Here is a 21560-nt window from a genome sequence, read left to right on the forward strand (position 1 = left end):
TGTTTTGGTCTTGTTTTACCAGCACATAAAAATCTACATAACGGGAAGTGGTTCTTTTTAACAGCTATAAAGAATCATAAGCACAATTTCACATTTAAAATCTGTATACCAACAATAGGATTTTACATAAAATACACATTTTCAAAATATTTATAGAGGAATAAAAAAATGATGAATAAAAAATCCTAATACATGTTAATATTTGCATAACAAACCTGCAAGAGACACATTACTAATGTTAACAAAAGAGGCAAACTTTGCATTATTTTTATTTATTAGATAAAACAAAACAAAAATTACAATCTTGCAAAAACAAGAGGGTACAGTATGATGACAGATATCTCTTGTCTATTACAGTATAAGGAAAGGTCAAAGTAAATGAACAATTGTTTTCTTCTTCAGCTTCCTCTTCTACTATTAAAATAGACATTTTCTAGTTTTACCCGGGTTAGCTATTTTCTCCCAAATATTTTTCCTCTATTTTCTGCAATCCTCTGTACACTTTTGGGGTCAGAGTCATTCTTTTCACATCATCAGATACCACTTACAAGCACATTTTCTTTGACCTCCCTTTGAGCTTCTTGACGTTCACCTCCACCTGAGTGCACATATTCACATGGTTATCCTCAGTCTTTTACTCCATGTGCCAAACCCATCTTAGTTTGTTTGTTTCTGCTCAGCACATTCTATCACCTATATACCGAGTTTATCTTAATTCAGCATTCAACTTCCTCTCACTCAATTACATTCCACATGTCCAATTATTCACATCTCTCTTCTTTTCAGGTTTGCTACATGTTTCGCTTTCATCAGCCAAAGAGGATCCTTTAGAAGACAAAATGGTGGACAGCTCCCAGAATTACTTCTATACACCTTTCATCTTTGCTATCAATGCTGTGCCTTAACCTCCATCCATACTCAACAATGTCTCCATAGTTATAGAATGTCCTTACTTTCACCAAAACAACTCATTCACTAATATCTAAACTTTGATATCTGAACCCCATTATACATTTTCAACAAGTAAAGTTTGCACTCATGGACTAAAGACTATAAAACATCTACATTTACACCCACTACCAACACCCAAGCATTAGATTAAGTGTCACTCAGCATCTTTACTACATAATACCACACAACCATAAACCACTTCACCTTCATCACCCTGGTCTTTCCCACATTTCCTTCTGGCATTTACCCTCCAACTTCATTTCCATTTCAGTATGTTCCCTTCAGTTCCACTTAATTTTTTACCATTAATGTGAGATCATATAACAAATGACTGTTTTCTGTTTAAAATTTGTTGTGGACAGCAAAATGTGATTTGTGCAAAATGAAAAAGCTATTAAATGTTCTATCACTGCACCCATAGATTAAACAGACACAACATTAATTCCAAACCAGGAATTATTTGAGATTCAAATAAAAACGGATCAGCTGCAACATGAAAAAATACTTTGTACAGTTATGTACAGTAGCATAACATCAACAGTTGCTTAGCCAGTAGTTAACGTGATGGATTATAATTAACTTTGGCAAGCAAAAATCTTCCAAGGCACTCCTTTAATACAGCAGACAACAGAGGAGAAAAGGGTACTGCTAGTATACTATGAGATCTGCGGGATGGGTGGAAATCAAGAGGGATAATGAAAAAAAATTGTTTTACAAAAACATTTTTTACAGGTTAAATATTTTTATATTTAACCATAATAATTATATTAATAGTTCAGAATTGAAATGAACGGCAGTTTCATCAATATGCTTAGACATTTTTATAAAAATCTATCATTAATTCAACTTGGATTGTACTGGTGGGGAATGGCATACAGTATAAAAGAGAACAAACATTAAGCAGTACTTTCAAATTTATCTTTAAAAAGAAAAAAATAATTTTAAATGCATTATTTTTTCCTTCAAATCCATGGTCTTTTGGTATCTGCTTAACTGATTCTGCTTCTCATATATAGGATATACACTATATTGCCAAAAGTATTTGGACACTCCTCCAAATCATTGAATTCAGGTGTTCCAATCACTTCCGTGGCCACAGGTGTATAAAATCAAGCACCTAGGCATGTAGACTGCTTCTAAAAACATTTGTGAAAGAATGGGTCACTCTCGGGAGCTCAGTAAATTCAAGAGTGGTACCATGATAGGATGCTACGCCACCTGTGCAATAAGCCCATTCATTAACATTTCTTGGTACTAAATATTCCATTGTCAACTGTTAGTGGTATTCAAACAAAGTGGAAGCAACTGGGAACAGTAGCAACTCAGCCACAAAGTGGTAAGCCATGAAAAATCTCAGAGCGGGGACAGAGCATGCTGAGGCGCACAGTGTGTAGAATTCACCAACTTTCTGCAGAGTCAATGGCTACAGACCTCCAAACTTCATGTGGGTTCCAAATTAGCTGAAGAACAGTGCGTAGAAAGCTTAATGGAATGGGTTTCAATGGCCAAGCAGCTGCATCCAAGCCTTACATCACCAAGAACAATGCAAAGTGTCGGCTGCAGTGGTGTAAAGCACACCACCAATGGACTCTAGAGCAGTGGAATCATGTTCTCTGGAGTGACAAATCACACTTCTCAGTCTGGCAATCCGATTTCCTGACTGTATTGTGCCAAGTATAAAATTTGGTGGAGGGGGGTTATGGTGTGGGGTTGTTTCTCAGAGGTTGGGCTTGGCCCCTTAGTTCCAGTGAAAGGAACTCTTAATGGTTCAGCATATGAAGCCATTTTGGACAATTTCATGCTCCCAACTTTGTGGGAACAATTTGGGGATAGCTCCTAGCCGTTCCAACATGACTGCGCATCAATGCACAAAGCAAGGTCTATAAAGAAATGGATGAGTGAGTTTCATGTGGAAGAACTTGACTGGCCTGAACAGAACCTGACCTCAACTCAATTGAACAATTTTGGAATGAATCAGAGATTACACTGCGAGCCAGGCCTTCTCATCCAAAATTAGTGCCTGACATCACAAATGCTGTCCTGGAAGAAAGGTAAAAAATTCCCATAAACACACTCCTAAACCTTGTGAAAAGCCTTCCCAGAAGAGTAGAACCTGTTATAGTTGTAAAGGGTGAGCCAACTTCACATTAAAACCTATGTATTACAAATGGGATGTCATTATAGTCCATGTGTGTTTAAAGGCAGGCAACCCAATACTTTTGGCAATATAGTGTGTGTGTATATTTACAGGAAGTCCCTGGGTACGAGATAGGGACTGTAGGTTTGTACTTAAGTTGAATTTGTATGCAAGTCGAAACAGGTACATTATTTTAATAAATGCTATTGTTGACTGACTGAAACCACATGCTCTGCCAATGAATGATGGAGTTTCACCTCTCTGACCTTTTTATTATTTCTATTTTATTTTCAATGGTTTTTCTCTTCTTTACCGTATCACCAGCACCTGCATCAGATTTGTGTTTCAGAGACATTCATGAAGGTTGAAGACAAAAGGTTAAGATGAGCTCTTTGGAACAGCACTGTACACAATATCACAGCAGGAAGGCACCAGTCGTCAACATGTATGATGTACTGACAAGAGACAACTTCCTGCTATGTGCGTAAAAGTACAAACAGGCTTGCTATTAAGAATGAATGGGGGCGGCAAGGAGCGGTTCACTACCTGCCCACCACACAGTCACCTCCACTACAGTATGCTGCCTGCAGCATCTGCCCACCGAGAACGAACACGGTGCGGCCAAAGACGGTTAGTGAATCGCCCACCACCGCCCCCATTCAACAGGCAGCCACCCTACAATGCTACTCCCTGTCTCCCCGTTCACCCTCAATGGCCTCTGTTTAGCCACAACTGGGTCACTGCTTGCAGCATTACCAGCCACCCACCAAGACCAAATGAAGCAGCCGTGTGGTGGGCGGGCAGTGAAACTCCCCCCTCTGCTCCATCCAGCCTGCGTCCAGTCAGGAGCAGTAGCTGCGGCAGAGTAGTGGGCGGGCAGCGAACTGCCCCATCAAGCCTCTGTTCTGCACACGAGCGATATCTGTGGCCCCAGTGACTATGGACCACGGGTCACCTGCTGCCGGGAGCCACCCGAGGGACACTACACTGCACGAGCTGCAAAATCGCCCCTTTCCAGCCTCCATCCAGCATCCCCAGGCCGAAGATGACAGAGCGGCAGTTACTGAGGCGCATGCGTCACAGCTGTGGCCCAGTTCGTAAGTCGTAGGTCGGATGTCCGTAACCTGGGGACTACCTGTATATGTTTCGTTAAAGAAGGGTATAGCCTTGAAACCAGTGATAGTCAACTCTACCAATTTGAAAAAGACAGAACATAAAAAATAACATTAAATTATCAACAGTGAATTTGGGTTTGGGAATTTACCAGCTGGACTTCTCCAAAGGCTCCTCTGCCAATTACTTTAACCACTTCATAGTCATCTGCTTTCATTCGCAGGTCTCGAACTTTGCTAACTGTGTTTTTGTCTGAAAAAAAAAAAGCAAGTTATTTTGTAAACATTTTTTAAAGACTTTTACTAACAAATACAAAAGATCTCAGTTAACAAACATTCCATGACAAATAAATTGTTTTATATTGTGAATTTAATCTTCGAAAGAATTTGAATCTCACCAAAATATAAGTAATTTCAAAACAGTATAGGTGGTAAATCAAAGTTAACATGACCAATGTACTATTATAAATGAAATTTAAATGTGGTTTATAATTACAAACAATCTTTTCATTTTGTTTTACTGAAACCTATAAAAAAGACAAAATTAATTACTAACAAAAAAAAATTCTGTATGGACATTATTTTTCTTAGTAAGTGATTTGTTACTGTAGAGTTTGTTTGTGAACAGTAAATACGGAAATTGTTCAAAAAAGAACAGCTGTTATTTAAGTTTAATTAACATATCTGTACCCATATATATCTTAACCCAAATACTGGAGTTACACTAAATTAAACTGGAGTTAAAGTGGTACGTAGACAGCTGCACATGATCGGGTATATATCCAATTTAACGTAAGAGACACGTACACAAATGCACAGGTGCTTTTTACAACAACTTCTAAAGGTGTTGCCCTTACTCACACAATGAAAATAATTTTTGATTTCCCAACCAAAAATTCTAGAAATCCCAAACCAAAGTTTTAAAATCTGACAATATGAACCCAGGCATGAAAAGAACTTATTGCATTTGAAAAATCAAAGGCCAAGCAATAGGACAATAAGAGAACTTTGGTGGAAAATATATTGAAAAAGTGTACTCAAGTTATGAATTGTTTGTTGTTTATTTAGATAATATTTCCTTAAGTTAAAGTACTACACCTGGAAACTCTACTAACTAAAGTAAAACAAAAAGAAAAACAAAATTTATACAAATAAAGGTTCATTTTACTTACACTAGAAAAAATATTTTTAAATTTTCCATGTTATTGCTCACCACCTTAACCCATTGGGCTGCTTGTTTCGCTCCTTCTATTTAATTCTCTTTTCAACAAACTACACTGATTAAGTTATACCTTAACTGTCAATACTATAATCAAAGAGCTGATTAGCAACAATGATCTATCTGCCCACTGAGAAATGGTGACACCATGACAAATCATCATCCTCTTAAAGTCAGCAAAACTAAGGAAGTGATTGTCGACTTCAGGAAACAGGAAAGGATTGTGCTCCTATTTACATCAATAAGGATGCTGTATAGATAAACAACAGTTTCAACAGTCAAACTTGTTCCACCCACATGACCCTTGCAATAAAGTACAATTAAGCCCCACTACTTCCTCTTGTGTCTTTGAAAACATTCAATAGTAAGGATCAAACTGTGTTTAACATGTTTTGTTTGTTTAACAGCAACTCTACAACTATGTCATGTATGTGATCAAAAATGACTTTATTTTGAAAGCATATTAATTGCCTCTTTTATTATGATTCCTAATGTTCTTAGCAAAGAAATAGAAGCAGTCAACACAAAACTTCCATGAAACAGGAATATTAAGTATTAATACAGTGCATGCTTTCATCAAGACACAAGAATACTTTTTCTCAAGAAACCAACTGGATTTTCTAGTGACACAATCCTGACATACTTCAAATTCCAGAAAAAAAGTTCCACCACAATAGCTTGGCTTTCCATGCATCTCTTGTGGAAAACTCAACAGCAAGCATTCAGTCTGAAGGGTTATGTTCAGATGCAACACACGAGAGGCTGAATTCTTTCACTCAAATTAAAAATGAAAATCTCTAACATCAAATGAACTTTATTATTATAGACTACACTTTTACACTTTTTTCCCCTTTTGGCAAATTGAAATAATAACTTATTCCAATAAGTAATTTTAATGTTAAATGTTGGCCAAGCTATTGCCTTTTGTTTGCTTCCAGCAAAACATACTGTGTAAAGATAAAATGCATCATTTGTTTTTTTCAGTCACTGAGTACTGAATCTGCATGTCATTCAAAATAAAACCAATTAGAGCTGCACTGTTTTTGTTTAAATTGCAAGACTGTTATTTTCAAAAGACTTGAGAGAAGCTTCTAAATATATTATAAATGTTTTATAATCATGCTTTCATGTAGTATTGATCGCCCCTAAATTTAACTTCTTAAGACTTAGCTGCTAGAAGCTGGCATTAGTAAGTTGTCCCTAAAACCAACAAAATCAAAAGGTTTTCCTACTTTGCACAACATTGTGCTAAAAGGAGCTTATAAAATACAGGTACATTCAAGGCAAAATTCATTACTATCAATATATTCTACAAATTTGTAGATTACTTCAACATTACATATGAAATCTACAAAAGTAATAAAAAAAATATTTTCTACAGAGTAACATAATGCAATTATTGCTGTCTTGATTACCACTACAAAAGCTGCCATATAAAATCAAACTAACATATATAATATTAACAGTGGCAGTATGGCTAGCACCACTCTTCACTTCTAAAGGAAAATAAAATAGTAAAGGTATACCCAAGTCATACATAATAAACATCTTATTTACTACAACATTAAAGATGTTAATTATCATGTGCACATAGTACAATAAAAATAACTTGCATTTCTCCCCAGAATAACAAACAAAAATACAATAACAATAAATAAATATTAAAATTAAGTTTAAAAAAAGTATACACATATAAATACACATATTTATGCACAATATATGCACTTATGTTACCCGCACTGTTGTGATGTGATTAGTACTGCAGTTTACTACTATTATAGGCAACAGCATTTAAATCGTGTGTGTGTGTGTGTGTGTGTGATTTGAACATTGTGTTTGTGTAGGTTTTAATAATTTCTGTTCATTTTGTCAGAGTGTTTTGCCTGCTTATAAAGTGGTAAAATGCTATCTTATCCCACAGCTGAAACATCACCTTTGCAAATTTTGGTGCACCAGCCGAAAACCTTTCACAATTTTCTTATTAATGTAGTGAACTTTGGACTAATTCATACCATATTTTGGCCTAGAGATGTACTGTAAAGAAAAGTCCAGCTTTTAACATGTTCAGAAGTGAGATTATTTTACCTCCAGACTTAATCATACTAGAACTTTGAACACATTTAGCCCCATCCATAATGTAAAAGTTGTATGCTTTAAATGCAGCAGTTAGGAGTGGATGGTATAGCATAAACTTGTAGCACAATATAACTAAATCACAATTACTGTATATATCACTGTATAATCTATGTGCACATACTTTTCAGGCTAAATCCAGGTTGGATGCTTCTGATGGCCAAATTCCATAGGGTTACAGTGGATAGTTCTACAGCAATGTTTTTTTTTTATTAGATCATTTTAATCAACTAAAGTAATAATAATAATGAAACATTTTGCTTATATAGCACCTTTCTTTGTGGCCAAATCCTCCTCCATGATTCTTTATGTCTCTTTTCCCCTTTACCCTCAATTATCCTTTCTTCTATTTCCTCACTTTCTGTTCCATAGCGGAAGCATTTAACAAATACCACCATTACAAGTAAATTGTTTGTAGCCTCTTGCTGGAAATCTTCTGGCCTTGTCTTTTCTGCAACCTGCACTGAATAAAATTTTCTGCATTTTTACCACTCTTCCTGCTTTACCATCCAAAGCCAGTTGGCTGCTTTTGTTCTTATTTGGTCTAAATAACATTTAATATTGAACCCTTTTTAATTTACTCCTTTCTCATTTGATTAATAAAAATTTGATAGACTTATAAAGCTAAGAACAGTTTACTGTCTACTTGTTAACGTTTTCAATAAAAAAAGTTTATAGACCAAAGACAGGTATACAGAGAGTCTTGAAGGTTAGAAAATGTAATTCTTTTTATTACCTGATCTCACTGCATATTTAGTTTTAGAAGAGCTAAAGTGACAGTTTTCTTCCCAAATAAATAATAAAAATAATATTAATTTAACACAAATTTTAACGAAAAGGGGCGGCAGCAACATACATACACCAGCGTCCCCTCTACTGTGTCATTAATGAGACTATTTGCAACATGCTGGAAAAAAATTGAAAATCAAATCGGGACCAAAAAATAAATAATTTGAAAAATAATTCAAATACACAAACCAAAATATACAATAAAACTGAACCATAAAAATGAAATCTGAAATGAACAAAAAAAACACAAAAATGTAAGTAACACAAAATAAACTGAAAACCATATCACAAACACATACCATGATAAATCAAAATAAAGTTAGAAAAACAAATCAGAAAAAAAACAAATATAAAAAGATCATTACACAAACAGAAATGGCAGCACACAAACTAAATGAAATAGAATGCAAACTATTTATGCTCCGATCAATCAGCTGGGGATCTAAATCGGCAGATTTTCACTACAACAAACTTGACTGGTGATTTTTAAAACTTTTTTCTCAGCAACTGCTTTTCCTAGCTTTATTGTAATTTAGTTGTAGTGCTCCTTTACAAAAGATATTATGGTAGTTACTGAATGTCAAACAGACAGTAGTCAGGCACACTTTACCAGAGAGAGTGAGAGAAGATTGAAATGAAAGCCTTCACATTAAAGAAAGTTGGGTAATAAACTGAGAAAAGTTACTTTAATAAATTTAGACCTTTTTAAAAGTCTTGTATTGTGTTTATTATTTGTTTGTTTTTTTACACAGAGTGCAAGTTTTGGTAAGAAACAATTACTGCATGATTAAAATGATAATCCATATTTATAATTACACCTCAAGAATCAGGAATATCTAGCTGCTACACTGAAAACAAAAAAACCTGTATAAACATAGTAAATGTATATTTTAACAGTAAAAAAAATTCAAACCTGTAGTGTAATTAAGGATTAAAAATGATTAAAACATATAAGTGCATGTATATTTATATTTAAGTAGTGATTAACTGCCAATATTAATGAATTGAATCAATGTGGGAGAATTTATATATGTTTTGATAGAGAAATGGTGAAAACTACTTTTTTAAATTAAACTTTGTTTCAAATAAGTACAGTAGAAGTCAAACAATATGACAGCACGTAATCATGAGTAGCATTTTATTTACTTAATGCGATTTGTATTATTGATAAATATTTTCTGTACATATCAGAATCAGCCAATACAGTACTCCCTCGCTATATCGCGCTTCGACTTTCGCGGCTTCACTCTATCGCGGATTTTACATGTAAGCATAACTAAATATATAACGCAGATTTTTCTCTGCTTCGCCGGTTCTGCGGACAATGTGTCTTTTTACTTCCTATACATGCTTCCTCAGTTGGTTTGCCCAGTTGATTTCATACAAGGGGCGCTATTGGCAGATGACTGAGAAGCTAACCAATCAGAGCATGCAGTTAAGTTCTCCTGACTGAGAAGCTAACCAATCAGAGCAAGCAGTTCCTGTGTGCTGAATGCAGTGTTAACCAGGAAGTCTCATCTCGCTCATTCAGCATCAACGTGTTTCGCTGTGTAAAGAGTTAACTTTTGTGCTCTTTTGTGTTTATCTTTGTGCATAGTCAAGCCCTTCATTATGGCTCCAAAACGATCTGCTCCTGCTGCTGCTTCAGGGGCTGTTCCCAAGCGCCAACGTAAGATGTTAACGATTGCCGAAAAGGTAAACGTTTTGGATATGCTGAAGGAAGGGAAAAGCTACACCGCTGTAGGACGCCATTACTGGCGTTTCACTGGCGTGATTCACTGGTAAGTGGATGTAATAAGGCAGTAGTCTGGATGGAATCTGATTTAGGGATTTGGATTGAAGACTGCCAGAAGAAGAACAACGGCAGTGCTACACAATCGCCTGAAGTGGCTCCTTCAGAAGGGCTGTAACGCTCTCCTTTGTTGTGCAGTAAAATTAAACTCATTGTTATCGGTCAAGTCATCGTGTCATTGTTGGTGAGTAACCATAGTTGATTTTCTACTTACAGTACTTAGTACATGTACGCACATTTAGTGTCACTGTATACTATTTTTCTTGCACTGTACGTATTTATTGCTGGTGGCCTGTCTATCGTAATGGCTGTAACATATGTAATATCGGAGACACTCGATATCTTTAAAATAATATTTAGGTTTTACTGTATATAAACAGTGTGTTTATATACATAATTTCAATGAATCTTACCTAATATCTAAGAGAATATAATGGGATTATGCTGTATAACTGTGCAGGGAATATTTATAAACAGTGTGGGAGAGTTTTTAAGAGCTTAAAATATATAAAAATAACCATACAAACATATGGTTTCTACTTCGCGGATTTTTCAACTATCGAGGAGGGATTACTGTACGTCATGAAATTGGTGGTTGTCATTGGTCCAAAAAATTCCTAACTGGAGAATCCCTAAAGCAAACCAAAGGAGCAGCACTCAAACAAAAAAGAGGAACACACAAAGAAAATGAACAGCACATAAATAAGAGATAGCACAAATGGCAGGTCACACGTGCACACAACACTAGGAAAATGGTATGTGACAGTTAAAATATAAAGCCTAACTGTTGACAGAGAAAAAAGTTAGGAATTTAAGCAGTCTTAAACTTAAGTCCAAATGTAAACAAGCACCCAGACTAGGTCATGGGAGTAAAACCCATACTATTAGAGATATTTACTTCACCTTGTGCATAGGAAATATAATTATGGTAATGCCCCTCTTAGAAAAGTATGCAGCACTTTGTGGACTGTATCTTACGACCACATTGGGCATTGGCAGATTCAATGGCATCATTGTCAAAAAAGCAATGCTACCTAAGACAGAATTTTTAATTGTACCTCACTGTAAGGCACTGTTAGAGAGTAGCACATACATGACTTGATGATAATAAACTGCTAGGAAGGAATTTAAAAACTTGGGCTGTAAAAAGAAACTCCACTGTATTTCTATATTAAAGTTTTAGTTAAAAAATCTGAGTTGGAGTTTTTTTTAAATCCACATAAAATAGGACTTCTAAAGCATTACTGTATGATAATGATAGAAAGCAGTCAAAAAAAGTAAAGGAAGTAAAATGAAGAGAAAAAACTAATTTAAAAATTCCATGTTATACAAATTAATTTTTGCAAAGTTAATAATCAAAATGCATTTATGAGCTACTGTACATAACATTTTGCTATCAGCAGTTAAAAAAAATATCCTCTGTAAATTCCATACAGAATTATTGTACATGGTATGCACATAACATACAAGACAGATTTAGACCATCTAACAATAGATGTCCAACTTCCTTTCAAAAACCATCATAACAAGAAGTAACTGAAATTAATCACATTTACTTCTTCTCCAGTATACTCCTTCAAATATAAAGTATATATCATTTATGAAAAAATAAGATACTGTACTGGGGCACTGACACTCCATTGTCAGAATCTAGTCATTTTGGAATCACACAGCAGGAAACAAGTAAATAGGTAGATTAAACAATAGTTTGCTAAAGGCACTGTTTAAAGTTGGCATGTATTTCTGTTATTTGCATAGCAGAGCTGCTTTTTTAACTGCAGCAATTTTTCCTTCCCAGGAGAGTTGGTCTAATGTGGCCAAATTTGGTCATAATAAAAAGAAAGAATTAATTTCTATTCACATGGGTAACTGAAGGCTAATAAATGCATGGACAAAAAGATGCCTAAATGGGATAAAAAATATTCAAAGAATCAAATTAGAAATGTAATAAATATATGCTACAACTATAACTAGCACTAATATACAAAAACTACACAGTTGAAACCTTATCTGAAAATTAACTGTTTTACATACAATAGGTGTGGCTTTAAATTAAATAAAAAACTAGTGGTTCAAAGTACAGCATTATCTCTCCTAAAATCCAGGAAGAACTCTGAAGAACCACCTTTATCATGTTTATGTGAGAATAAGACCATGTGTGAAAAACAAATAACAAGTGCTGCCAGAGTTATTCTTGTATAGGGCAGAGATGTTTTTTTTTAACAACATTATGTGACAGATGGCCAGGATCATCACCCAGCTGGGACACCAGCTGGGTGGAAGGACCAAGGGAGAGACCGTATTCAGGACAATATCTCCCCCAAGGCACTAGAGGGTAGCCCCCCTAAGTTACTACAACACTAAGGATCCCTGCAGGGTATGTCGAGACTTGTAGTTTAGAACAGCCCTGTTGGGCTCTGTTGGTACCGCCAGGGGGTGCTGCTGGGTCCTTGGAGGTAACTCTTTTGGTACACCCGGAAGTGCCGCCAGAAAAAGGTCAAGAAACACCTGGAGCACATCCAGGTCTGCTATAAAAGGAGCCACCTCACTACCAGTCAGAGTCAGGTGGTGGAGGACAAAGCTTGTGAGAAGGAGAGAGAGAGAGAGAGAAGAAAAAGAAGAAGAAAGCACTGTGCTTATTTACATATTAGTGCTTTGTACTGTGCTGTGTAGGGGGGAGTGAAGGAAAAAATGCTTCCTCACTGAAGAATAAACAGTGTGCTGTGTTGAACTTGTGTCTTAGCCTGTCTGTGTCGGGGTTGAGGGAACTGTACGCCCCCTTATGGACGACAATTGTTATATTGCTTCTACTGTTGCATATTATGTTTATTTCTTTTATTGTCTTTGTTATCTAAAATGTATTGTTTTAATTTAGTAATTGTTAATACTGCTGTACATTTATTTTTTTCATCATAATTTTTGTTGCTACTTAAGGCTGAGAACATATATTTATTTTAAAAAGACATACCACATTAACTTGAAGAGCTTAAAAGGCTGGACTGGTTAATATACAGTATTTTATGTTACTCTTCTGAAAGGCTTGAAATATTTCATAAATGTTTATTTTTCCATTTTCCTAATCTACCTTTTTCAATAATGAATTTTGGAGACCTTGAAATGATATGCCTACTTTGTTTTTGTTAATTCAAACAAATGTGACACTGGAAAAAGGCCAAAAACACGATTCTCTATGCACACAAAGTGCTAAAATATCATAGAGTATTGCACATAGGAAACCCAAACAAAATATCACTCTTGACTACTCAAATGCATTAAGCACAATTTTCTACAGTGGGTACGGAAAGTATTCAGACCCCCTTCAATTTTTCACTCTGTTATATTGCAGCCATTTGCTAAAATCATTTAAATTCATTTTTTCCCTCATTAATCTTGGAGTTTGCTAAAAGACACCTGAAGGACTCTGAGATGGTGAGAAATAAGATTCTCTGGTCTGATGAGACCAAGATAGAACTTTTTGGCCTTAATTCTAAGCGGTATGTGTGGAGACAACCAGGCACTGCTCATCACTTGTCCAATACAGTCCCCACAGTGAAGCATGGCGGTGGCAGCATCATGCTGTGGGGGTGTGTTTCAGCTGCAGGGACAGGATGACTGGTTGCAATCGAGGGAAAGATTAATGCGGCCAAGTACAGGGATATCCTGGACAAAACCTTCTCCAGAGTGCTAAGGACCTCAGACTGGGCCGAAGGTTTACCTTCCAACAAGACAATGACCCTAAGCACACAGCTAAAATAACGAAGGAATGGCTTCACAACAACTCTGTGACTGTTCTTGAATGGCCCAGCCAGAGCCCTGACTTAAACCCAATTGAGCATCTCTGGAGAAACCTAAAAATGGCTGTCCACCAACGTTTACCATCCAACCTGACAGAACTGGAGAGGATCTGCAAGGAGAAATGGCAGAGGATCCCCAAATCCAGGTGTGAAAAACTTGTTGCATCTTTCCCAAGAAGACTCATGGCTGTATTAGCTCAAAAGGGTGCTTCTACTAAATACTGAGCAAAGGGTCTGAATACTTAGGACCATGTGATATTTCAGTTTTTCTTTTTTAATAAATCTGCAACTATTTCAAATTTTTTTTTTTTGTCTGTCAATATGGGGTGCTGTGTGTACATTAATGAGGGAAAAAAAATAATTTAAATGATTTTAGTAAATGGCTGCAATATAACAAAGAGTGAAAAATTGAAGGGGGTCTGAATATTTTCCGTACCCACTGTATATATTAGGGTTACCAATGTAATTAATTTTAAAAGGTATAACGCTTTTTTTTTTATTAACTATTAATTGACACCCCTTGCTATCTAAGATTTTTTTGAAGTTTTATTAATTTTATTGCAATCATTCCATACAAATCAATACATTTCTAAAAAAAAGTAAAATTGAGTTAAGAACAAGTCGACCCCACCCCTAAGAGAGAGAGCAAGGCAAACGGTGTAAAATTTAAGATTTGTAAACATACCTAAATTAATAAGTTTGATAAGCCGATAGAGATGAATGCAGAAGACAAAAAAATACAAAAATAATTGCTTCCTCTGTGCTTTAAGAGCTTATTTTAAAATATTACTGATTAGATCCTGCCATGTTTTGAAAAAAGTCTGTACAGATCCTCTAACTGAGTATTTGATTTTTTCCAATTTCAAATACAGTCGACCCTTGACATATGACCGGCCTGACATGCGAACAACTTGATTTACGACCAAAATTTTTGTTTTGATTTACGACCAACATCTTGCATTACGACCCGAATGCGGTCACGTGTATCCGCTTGCGATTGTAAACAAACAGCCGAGAGCGTTCGTAAGCGTCAGTCGGAGCCCAGATACATGTGTTTGTGGACGTAATTTCAGTCAGTGCAGTGATTTATCTATATATATAATTCACTAAGACCATAGCAAGCAAGACGCATAATTGCTAAGGAAGGAAGAGAAGGTAACGAAGGTAAAGAAAGCGATTGTTAAGGGATGTTAGCTAGCGGGCTGGCACATGATGATGTCATCAGGCTGAGTTAGTACCGGCTTGCTTTGGAGTGTATTATTACAGCTCGACTACTGTCATTATTAACTTGAGAAACAGTGATCACAATCGAAACGAAGAAGGAAATTGTGCGGAAATATGACAGTGGCGTTCATGAGCGATCTCGCTAATATGTACAGCATGTCGAAATCCACCAACTCGACAATTTTACAAAGAAAAGATTTGCATAAGGAGGCTACTTCTAAACAATAACCACCTTCCATTTCATTCTCCTCCTCCTCCCTTCCTGCAGCCCAAAGATGTCAAATTAAATGGTGAGTACAGTATGAAATTGTTGTTTCTGGTAGGCTAGGCACATTTTATAACTTTTTGGTTAGTACATTGGAATAATTATTGGCGTTTTGGTAAATTATGCGCATTATACAACCCTTTTTATTATGAAAAGGTTAAGTAAGTGTTGCTGTGGGAGGTACGGAGCGCATTATGGGTATTTCATTTATTTCTTATGGGAAAAATAGTCTCGACTTACAACCAACTTGAGTTACAACCTGCCCTCGCGAACAAATTGAGTTCGTAAGTGAAGGGTCCACTGTACTATAAAATATCGGTTTCCCACTGACTTAAAAGAGGAGAGTTTGGGTTCTTCCAGTATAGCAGAATAAGTCTGCGTGCCAAAAGTGTAGTGAATGCTATCACAGTTTGTTTGTCTTTCTCCACTTTAAACCCATCTGGAAGAACCCCAAACACAGCTATTAATGGGTTAGGAGGGATTGTGAGACCAAGGCTGTCTGAAAGGTGATTAAAAATTTTGGTCCAGAATGATGATAATTTGGTGCAGGCCCAGAACATGTGACTCAGTGAGGCTGAGACTTGATTGCAGCATTCGCAGGTTGGATCATGCCCTGTAAACATTTTGGAGTGTTTTAGACGAGACAGATGTGCTCGATATATAATTTTGAGTTGTATAATTGTATGCTTTGCGCATATGGAGCTTGAGTGAATTCTGTGCATTGCTACTTTCCACTCCTTTTCTGATATATTAATTGAGAGATCTTTTTCCCAGTGTCCTCTTAGATCTTTGAAAGGGAGGGACTGTAAAATGATTTTATATATTGCAGAGATGGTGTCTGAGTCCTTGAGATTGAGCAATATTTTGTTTCCAGCATGGATGAGGGTGCAAGATGAGGAAAATCGGGAAGGTTCTGTTTAACAGCTATCTAAGATTTTCAAACTGAGGGCTGAGGCCATGGCGAGTTTGACATTATTCAAAAATTAGTTCCAGTTTTAAAGATTGTATTTAAATATACAAATAAGAAACTCAAAATGTTCTTTATAAAAGCAGTTGTGTATCACCGTATAAATATATGAGAGCAACAGTCCCAGCCACAAAAAGCTGTCCCATGGTACATAGTGGAACACCAATTCACAGTGTTATGACACACCATTCCTGTGTTTCCAGATTTAAGTTAGATTGGCTCTGAGGTCAGAGCTCTCTCTTGCATCCACAACCTGCATCAAGACCAGTGGAGTTCTACAAAAGTGAGCATCTCAAGTGAGTGCTGTCATTTTCTCAAGACACCTCTTTTGAATACACACTACCCACACACATGAGCAGGCTAAACAGCGTACATCTCTCAGGTCTGGTCTACCAACATTACAAAAATTTTAGTTTTAGTAAAGTTGATTTTTGTCCTATCATTTTTAGACGTTTTACAGATTGGCAGGTGAAGGCATAATAATATACAGTGAAGATGATTTACAATAATAATAAAATACACATATATAACATTTCATTTTACTATTATCAATATTAATCAACAGCAGAAAGCTATTGTTTTAGACATAATTGCCAATGTTTGGTAACCTTCAACCTTAATTAAAAATTAAATGCAGGAATAGGCTGAAGTCTGAAGCAAAACTGTGCTTGAAGTTATTAACTAGGTACCCAACATTGCCAATAATCTATACTAATAAAAGGCAAAGCCCTCACTGACTGACTGACTCACTCACTCACTCATCACTAATTCTTCAACTTCCTGTGTAGGTAGAAGGCTGAAATTTGGCAGGCTCATTCCTTACAGGTTACTTACAAAAGTTAAGCAGGTTTCATTTCGAAATTCTACGTGTAACGGTCATAACTGAATCCTACTTACGTACATATATACGTCCATAGCCTGCAACTCGATCGCCATTTGAGGCGGAGTTGCGTCCCCCATCAACACACCTCCCACGTAGTTGGCTGCCTGCCTATATTGCGTCCCCCATCCCCACACCTCCCACGTAATTGACTGCCTGCCCATATAAGGCCTTCTGTCAGCAGCAATCCAAGCTGTGAGAAAACAATAAAAAGGAGGCGCGTCAGACGTCATGGTACATTTTCTTATGCAGCTAGACGGAAACAACTTTGTGACGCTGCCGCCAAATACTCGCAGAAAAATCCACAAGTTAATAGACACGCTGTCACTAAATACTTGCAGGCAAATCCACAAGTTCATAGAGACGCTGCTGCTAAATACTCGCGGGCTAATCAACAAGTTCATAGGGACTGTCGTTAAATACTCGCAGGCAATTCCACAAGTTCATAGACACGCTGCCGCTAAACATTCGCAAGCAAATCCACAAGTTAATACCGGGAATGCCTGTTAAACATCTTAGATTCACGAGTAGCGATATGGGTGGTGAGATGTCTATCGAGGTGATCACCATCGGTCAAAGAACTGTCACTTACCGAGTGGTTTCCATGCCCGGAGATGCCGCCTGCCTTTTCCATTCTCTGTGTTACATATTGCACGGCCATATCAGGCTCACTCTTGATATGCGGAGGAACATTGTGTCTTATGTATTGAATGACTGGGACAGGTTCAAGGTGTGGACTGATGACGGTACAGGAGATAATTATACTACACAGGGGTACTATAAGAGTGAAATGCTTAAGCCCTTCACCTATGCTTCTGTATGCGAGTTGATGCCTGCCGCTGAATTGTTCGGTCGTCGCTTTCAAGTGTGCCGAAATTGCCAGATATTTTACACCTTTGGACAACTGCCAATGCCTCTTAAACATCTTCACAGGTGACGATTTCAGTAGTTGACACTTTGATGTTTATGAATGTTTAAACTCTCAAAAGCTGGATGCGAAGTTATCGATGAAGCCGGTTGTATGCTTACAACGCTTGACAGATGGCAAATGTCACTTCAACACAAGTCCTGCAAATACCAACGTAATTGAAACAAACCATGAAAGTCAATCCGATTATGACAGTAGCAATCCAAGCTGTGAGAAAACAGTAAAAAGGAGGCGTATCAGAGGTTGTGTTACATTTTCTGATGCAGCTAGACGAAAACAACTTTGTGACGCTGCCGCCAAATACTCGCAGAAAAGTCCACAAGTTAATAGACATGCTGTCGCTAAATACTCACAGGTGATTCCACAAGTTCATAGAGACGCTGTCGCTAAATATTCACAGGCAAATCCACAAGTTAATACCGGGAATGCCTGTTAAACATCTTAGATTCACGAGTAGTGATTTGGATAGTGAACACTTAAACCTGTTATCTTTACAATGGCTGACAAACACGGAATGTAACTTGAATACAACACGTCCTCCAAATACGAACCTGATTGAAAGAAATAATGATAATCAAATCCTTGATGGCAGCAACACTCATAACAGTGACAAAACATTTACATTGAAAATCATGTTACGTTATTTTTAAAATGTTTCCTTTTCTTTTTCATAACTTCTTTAACACACTACTTCTCCGCTGCGAAGCGCAGGTATTTTGCTAGTAACAATTAATGACGAGTGGAGAAGACATAGAAAAAAAAATAATGATAGCTGAAAACCTACAGCTACAGGTGCTCATTAGTAAATAAAGTGTTAAATAACCAGAACATCTGAAAAAAGTGGAATAAACCACATGAAAATGATCAAAATCTTTAAATCTAACATATAAAATTGTCCCCATGTAACATAGGTTAATGCTTGCTGAATTCTAATAAAAATTACAGAACACCCAGGTTTATAATTTTGCATAAACATTAAAACATAAACATTTTGCACCTTTCAAAATTGCAAACTAGAATACTGCAACTAGAAAGCCACTTCACATTTGTCATTCAAAAAGTATTAAAAGGGAAATTAATTATTATATTTTTTCTGTGGTTATTGATGCAACAAATGATTCTTTAATTTTAAAGGCAAAGTTTTCATGGTAGAGACATAACCTTGCAATATTAGAGATATATAATGCTAAAATATTTCTAACACATTCAGAACACACTGACGAAAAGTCAGTTGGCGGGATAATTATGTGCGTAAATTGGTGTAAATCCATGTGGCAGTGTCTTAGGCTTACAAGAAAGGAGTTTAACAAGGCTAAAGTTGAACCCATATATCTCCAGTTGCTGAATAGTCTTACCATCTTAAACAAACTGAACCCATAAATAAACTGCTCTAGTCACTCTTCTTTTTAAGGATGACAAAGCCCCAGATGAGTATACTAATTTTCATTCCTTCTCCCTGATGAACATGGACACATAGCAGCTGGCTGAAAGAGTGGACGGATGTTTACCATCTGTTATTCACAAAATTAATCCATCCCGATTAAATAGGTTTTATTAGTGCTCGCAAAGCAAAGGTCAATGTCCATGTCTTTACCTCACCTGGTTGGACAGAAGGCATTTTATCAGATGATATTTAAGTTTTATTTACGGTAAGCATTAAATTCCATAGTGTACAGGATGATTTCATTAACATGATCAAGACTTTATATTCATATCATCTTGTTGCGTTTGCTAATTTGAACGTCTTTTTATCTCTTCCAATTTTTTTTAAATATCAGGCAAGAATGCCTTCTCTTTCCTTTGCTCTTCCATCTTTTGCTCATTAGCTATCACTATATGGGAACATAAATTACTCATCTTCCCTTTAATATCAAATACCATCACTTCAAACTTCAGGTGGATCTTCAAAAGTGTGAAAGACCCAGTGGCATCCTGGTTGTCTATTCCCCTTTTTATAGAGTCTGAACATTGTTCCACACCCTAATTCTTATCACTTCTCCCACTTATTAATGCAAGTTCTCTTCCTCTCATTTCCTCTCTCTCTCTTCCCCTTGAACAAATATCCCTTAATCACAAATGCAGTGGATATAACATAAGATAGACAGACAACTGTGTACTTGTCTATTGTGAGGTACTTTTCTATAACCCAGACTTTGCACATTTTCTTTCCTCAAACTTTGGTTCACAGAGGGATCAACACACTGAGTGACACTTCTGATAAAGCTGGCATCTGAACATTTCAAAAACCAATATCTATTTTTTCTATTTTCTTTTATTTAGAATTTAGGTCAATCCTTAAAGCATGTGTGGTTTCAATTTCATCAACTATTCTACACCACACTGTTTTCCCCTCACCTGGAACAATGTTAACTTTCTACACTTTTTACACAAGGAAGCTTTCCAATCTTTGCCCGTTAAATCTGTGTGGTATTGGGACTTTATTTCTACCCTGCTTATAAAAATATTTAATTATCAACATACTTAATTCAAATCTGTCTATTTTTTAAATACTTTCCGTATGTGTGGTGTTATGATATGGGTTTGGTCTCTCATCTTAATTGTTTTTTCTCTCTGAATAAACCAGGCACCTACACCATTCAGTTGCAACATTAAAACAACTTTGACAAGAGCTAAATTGTGACGGCTGAACAACTGGATCAGAGCATCTCCAAAACAGTGAGCCTTATGAGGTGTTCCCAGTATGCAGTGGTTAGTACCTACCAAAATTGGTCCAAGGAAGCACAAGTGGTGAACTGGAGACAGGGTAATGGGTGCCCATCATGTGAGGAGTGAAGGCAAGCTCATCTGATCAAATTTCACAGAAGATCTACTATATCACATACTGATGAAAAACTTAATACTGGCCACAAGAGAAATGTGTCAGAGTAAACAGAGCCTCACAACTTGCTGTGTATATAGCTATATAGCTGGAGACCATTCAGAGTGCCCATACTGACCCATGTCCACTGACAAAAGTACCTATAGTGAGCACGCGAGTGTCAGAACTGTATTATGGAGCAATGGAAGAGTGTGGCCTGGTCTGATGAATCATGTTTTCTTTTACACCATGTGGATAGCTGGGCTCATGTGCACTGTTTACCTGTGAAGAGATGGCTGCAGAATGATATTTTGGACAATGTTGTTCTGGGAAACCTTGGGTCTTGGCATTCATGTGAATTTTACTTTGATATGTACTACCTACCTAATGATTATTAAAGACAATGTTGTAAAAACAAGTTCAATCCATGGAGGCCCCACCTCTCAACTTATAGGTCTTTAAGGATATGTTGCTCAAGAGGTGATACCAGATACCACAGGACACCTTCAGAGGTCTTGTGGAGTCCATGACTTGATGGATCACAACTGTTT

General features: G+C 36.6%; 1 protein-coding gene across 2 annotated transcripts in view; it reads right to left on the bottom strand.

Annotated features, from left to right (window-relative positions):
* rock1 (Rho-associated, coiled-coil containing protein kinase 1) overlaps positions 1-21560 on the bottom strand; it is a 188801-nt gene that overhangs the window by 73252 nt on the left and 93989 nt on the right. For both annotated transcript variants that reach the window (XM_039754719.1, XM_039754718.1), the window contains exon 3: positions 4353-4453. In XM_039754719.1, coding sequence (XP_039610653.1) covers positions 4353-4453 — 101 coding nt within the window. The remainder of the gene's footprint in view (positions 1-4352; positions 4454-21560) is intronic.

Source organism: Polypterus senegalus, chromosome 5 (assembly GCF_016835505.1).
Source record: "Polypterus senegalus isolate Bchr_013 chromosome 5, ASM1683550v1, whole genome shotgun sequence".
Lineage (NCBI taxonomy): Eukaryota > Metazoa > Chordata > Cladistia > Polypteriformes > Polypteridae > Polypterus > Polypterus senegalus.